Source organism: Dipodomys ordii, unplaced genomic scaffold (assembly GCF_000151885.1).
Source record: "Dipodomys ordii isolate 6190 unplaced genomic scaffold, Dord_2.0 Scaffold138, whole genome shotgun sequence".
Lineage (NCBI taxonomy): Eukaryota > Metazoa > Chordata > Mammalia > Rodentia > Heteromyidae > Dipodomys > Dipodomys ordii.
Genome location: NW_012267354.1, coordinates 491,458 through 496,511, shown reverse-complemented (window position 1 = coordinate 496,511; position 5,054 = coordinate 491,458). Strand labels below are relative to the sequence as shown.

The following is a 5,054-nucleotide window of genomic DNA, read 5'->3' as shown; positions in this document are numbered from 1 at the left end:
CTGTCCTTCAGCTCTTCAGCTCAAGGCTAGCACTCTATCACTTGAGCCACAGCGCCACTTCCAGCTTTTTTCTTTTTTTGTTTATGTGGTGCTGAGGAATCGAACCCAGGGTCTCATGCATGCAAGGCAAGCGCTCTACCACTGAGCCACCTTCCCAGCCCCAGCCATGAGACTCTTATCTCCAATAAACCACTCAGAAAACTGGAAGTAGTGCTGTGGTTCTAGTGATAGACTGCTAACCTTGAGCTGAAGAGCTGAGACAGCACTCAGGTCCAGAGTTCAAGCCTCACGAATGACAAAAAATAAAACAAAATTGTGACAAGGTTGTCACCTAAAATTGTCTAATATTCCTTGGGGATGGAGGGATTGCTCCTCCCTATGGAAAATCTCTGCCTTAGAGTTTGGGGTTCCTAGAGAAAGGAAAAGGAGCAGTCAATCCCAAGTCCAGATGGAGTTGTGGAAAAAGGTCTGCCTCTGCCTCAGTTTCCTGGTCTTGTGAGATGCATTAAATCTGCCCAGTTCTGAGCACGTCAGTCTTTGGCCAGATTCCATGGAGCCTCATTAATCTCCCATTAATTCAATTAATGAGCTGTTGACCTCCTCTCCACTTCTTACCCATTCTAGCCCTACCTATGGTTGAGAAATCAGTCATACTGGATGATAAGAGAGATCCATGTGTTGCATCCTGCATGAGCCCCAGCTCTCCTGAGATCTGGCCTTCTCTCCCTGGGTCCCCAGATTTATCCCCTCTCCCTGTTGCTCTTTTCCCTTAAGGCACTCACAGCCAACTCTGCTTCTACTCTATCCAGGGAACAAGCATTGATCCACTTGCCTCCGGAGTACCAGGCCCTGTCCCAGGTGCTGAGAACATGGCAGTGATGAAAGCAAGGACTTTGCCTAGGGCACTTACTTTCCATTGCCACTGGCCCCCAGGGAGCCAACAGACCAGCCACAGAGGTGGTAGCAATCCAGGTAGCCCATCTTCTCCTATTCCAGCCCATGGCACTTGTTCCTGAGCTAAAACTTTGTCACAGAATGGGAAGGAATGGAAGGGGAAATGTCTAGGTTTCTAGAAATCAGGTTTGTCTTTCTGAACTGGGGTGGATGGGAGCTTGGAGGCTGGGGTGGTGATAGGGAGGGGTAGTGTGAAGGCAGAAGCTCCTAGAGGCTGAACATCTCTGCCAGGGAGGTTAGCCTCAGGCCTTAGATGGCTGGAGCTGTCTGCATCCATGGTGAGTTGTGTGACGTTTCTAGGCTCTGCATCTGACTTGTCTCGGTCGGCTTCTACCACTCCCCACTGCTGAAGTGGGTATCTCGAAGCACCCGTCTTTGCACGGTGGGCCACACAAGGGTTTCCTTTCCCTTGCTCTTTCACCTGATCCTTGAGGACAGCCCCACCCAGGGTGGGAAGAATGACCCTGTGTGAGTCAACGGTGTGGAGCCGGCTGAGAGAGAGGCAGGAGGCGAGTGTGAAACTGGAGAAAGATCCACAAGCCAATTTCTTCCCAGAGTCCCTCCTCATCCTGCCCCCAGCCAGAGCTCAGACTTCCTGGAACACAGACTCCAGTTTCTCAGCTCCCTGTAGCCTGGAGGCCACCCCTTCCCCAGGCCTCCTCTCTCCTGGGCTGAGTCAAGATCCTGCCTGTGCCTGGCTCTATTTCCCTGCCTGCAGATCCCACCCTTTTGGTGGTGCCTGGGTATTTGACTTCGTGACGCAGTGGCTGCCATCTCCCATTATCAGGGCACCCCATGAGGTGGGGCAGCTCCATTTGTTTAAGGTTTAACTGTGAGGGGCCCCAGCCCCCATGACGTCAGACCTGGCCCCACATAAGATAAAGGATCCCCAGCTCATGGTCTCCAAACCACTGTGCAGCTCCGACATGGCCCAGCCAGCTGGTGGCCTCTGGTCCACTTTTGGCTTCCAGTGCTGCCTTTTCTTCCTGCTAGCTTCTTGGGAGTTCGGTAAGATGCGCACAAGGGTGAAGGGTTCATTATCACATAGGGGGATGGAAAATGAGAGAGAGCTCAGCTCTTGGTATTTACAGGGTTGGATGACCAATCAGAAACAAATGAAGGTGAGTGCGCCTGGGTGACTGTGTAGAGTTGTCTAGTGTGTCCATGGCATGAGTCTGCTTGCTAAGGGACATATTGGAGATGGAATCTAGCTCTGTTCTTGAAGATATGGTCGACAGAACTGCACCATTCCCAGGTTGGGTTCTTCAAGCTTGCATGAATGGGCTGACAGCATTAGGTTGGTAGGGATGGGGAGCAGACATTCTTGGAGCATTTGCATGGAAGGAACTGACCAATCAATGAGCATTTCATCCCCTCAGTATCCCTTGGGGTGGGTAATAACATCATTGTTGAGGGTCTGGGACTTCTGAACCATTTAAAGGACCTGAGCAAGAAGGCAAAGTGATGGAGGACAGGGTCTATACCAGCTTCATCCTTGCATGTTTCAAGGCTGGTGGGATTTTCCATTCTATGCTGCTAGCTGCTCATTTATTACTCGGTTAATTCATCCTTTATGTTTAAAAACATCTGGGATGGAATGGAAAGCCTGATTTAAGCAATTACTTAAGATCTTTGAATCTCCTTCCCCTCATCTGTAAAACTGTAAGATCATAAATCTCTTTGTAAGATTGTGAACAAATTAAATAAGTATGTGACCAGCATACTCCAGGAGTTCCACAAATGTCAACAGTTTCCCTGATGAGACTAGACTGGCCTATAAGCTGTGTTCTGTGGTCTTAACCAGGAAGAGTCTGGGCCAGAATGTGTATTTAAATCCTGTCTCCATTTCTTCCTGAGTCTCTCTGAGGTCTAATAATTAGACCACTCTAAACCTTCTTTCCTTATGTAAAAAGTTGGGAGAAGCCAGGAGCCAGTGGCTCATGCCTGTAATTCTCGCCACTCAGAAGGATGAGATCTTCGGATCACAGAAGTGAAGTCAGCTGGAGCAGGAAAGACTGTGATGCTATTATCTCCAATTAGACACCAAAAAATGAGTTATGGCTCAAGTGGTTGAGTGCTAACCTTGAACAAAAACACAAAAAACAACTGGACATTGGTGGCTCACACCTGTAATCCTAGCTACTCAGCAGGCTGAGATCGGAGGATCATGGTTCAAAGCCAGCCCAGGCAGTAAAGACCATGAGACTCCTATCTCCAATAAACCACTAGAAAACCGAAAGTGGCGCTGTAGCTCAAGTGGTAGAGTGCTCGCCTTGAGCTGAATAGCCGAGGGACAGTTCCTAGGCCCAGAGTTTAAGCCCCATGACCGACCAAAAAATAAAAAAAAAAAAAAAAATATATGGGAGACTAGGATATAGTTCTCAATCTTAAGGAATTAATATTTGTCCTCATTCAAACCTGTTTTATAGTAAGTACTCAAAAAGTTTGGCTGAGGCTGTTGCTGTAGTATGATGTACAAGTCACTTTTCTTCTATGAGTTAATTCCAGTTTCTCAGATGTAAAACAGGTTGACAATTTCTAGGAAACTTTCTGGGCATTAAGAGATCAGTCAGCATAGAAAAGAATCCAGAAAGATAATTGTCTGGCATTCTGTTACTGTAACAAAGTATCTGATAATCAACATATAGAGGTGAAAAGTTTGTTTTTTGCTTATAGTTTTGGAGGGTTGAATCTATGAACAATTTTCTTTGTTTCTCTGGCATATGGTGGTCCATCATAGTGGTAACATATGGAAGAGCAAAGCCATTCATTTTCTGGCCAGGAATGAAAAAGAAGAGTGAGCTGGTATGCCCTTGAAGGTATTCCCTTCAAGGGCCTACCTCTAATAACCTAAAGTTGTCCCCCTGGACTCTACCTCCTGAATGTTCTACCACCTCCCAGTGGTGTTTCACTGGGGACCAAGCCTTTAATCAGCATTTAGTTTCCAGATCCAAACTATAGTACCTAGAGAAGATCCTAATCAGTGACAAATACTGTTTGGAATTGCTGTCAAAAGGATCAGAGAAGCCAGGTGCTGGTGGTCAAGCCTGCAGTCCTAGCTACTCAGGAGGCTAAGATCTGGGGATCTCAGTTCAAAGACAGCCTGGGAAGGAAAGTCTGTGAGTTTCTTATCTCCATTAAAACTAACAAAAATCTGGATTTGGAACTATAGCTCAATTGGTAGAGTGCTAGCCATGAGTACAAATACTCAGGGATAGTACCCATGCCCAGAATTCAGGTCCCATGACTGGCACGCGTATTCACACACACACAAATCAGAGTAGAGTGGGGGCTAGAGAACTCAGCCTTTCTTTCTCTCCCGATCTTGATTCCCTTCAAGGTTTGGCTTTTTCTATTCCCCTTTACTCTCTTTTTGTCCCACCCACATTTGCCACTTGGAGCCTGAGTTCCCCAGCCTATTTCTCCATGTCAGCATATGGGTGGGTAGATCATGGATTCCTGTGGCTGGGAACAGTTCCAGGCTCTGGCTGCCACCTTAAGCTAATAGAGATCAGCAATCTCAGTTCTGAAATCACAGTCTCTCTTTATTCTCTGGTGATCTCCTGCTTCTCCTTCTTGTCTCAAAATCTGTGACAAGTTCTCTGTCCCTTCCCGTTTTCCCCACGAAATTGGGGCCTATATCTGCCCACTGATAGAGATATTTTCCTCCACACCCTGTCCTTAAACATAGGTAGTCCCTCCCACCACTTAGCATTAAGTGAAGAGAGGGACCCATTAGGGAGATTTCTTTGCCAAAATGGCAACTTCCCATTTCCTTTCTCTGATTCAACCTCTACTTCTTTTACTAAACTTTCCTCACAACCTGTCTATCTGCTAATCTCTATGGGAAGTTTTTTTTAAATTTTATTTTATTGTAAAGATGCTGCACAGAGGGGGGTTAGAGTTACATGAGTAAGGTAATGAGTACATTTTTTTAAATTGTGAATAAATACTGTACAGAGGGGTTACAATTACATGGGCAAGATAATGAGTACATTTCTTTTTTTTTGGGGGGGGGTCCGGTCGTGGGGCCTGAACTCTGGGCCTGGGCGCTGTCCCTCAGCTCTTCAGCTCAAGGCTAGCGCTCTACCACTTGAGTC

The 5,054-nt window shown here is 46.8% G+C and overlaps 1 protein-coding gene across 1 annotated transcript in view; it reads left to right on the top strand.

Annotated features, from left to right (window-relative positions):
* The first annotated feature begins 1,880 nt into the window (after positions 1 to 1,880).
* The window catches only part of Dpcr1 (diffuse panbronchiolitis critical region 1), a 7,311-nt gene continuing 4,137 nt past the window's right edge, over positions 1,881 to 5,054 (top strand). The window contains exon 1 of the mRNA XM_013031107.1: positions 1,881 to 1,962. Coding sequence (XP_012886561.1) covers positions 1,881 to 1,962 — 82 coding nt within the window. The remainder of the gene's footprint in view (positions 1,963 to 5,054) is intronic.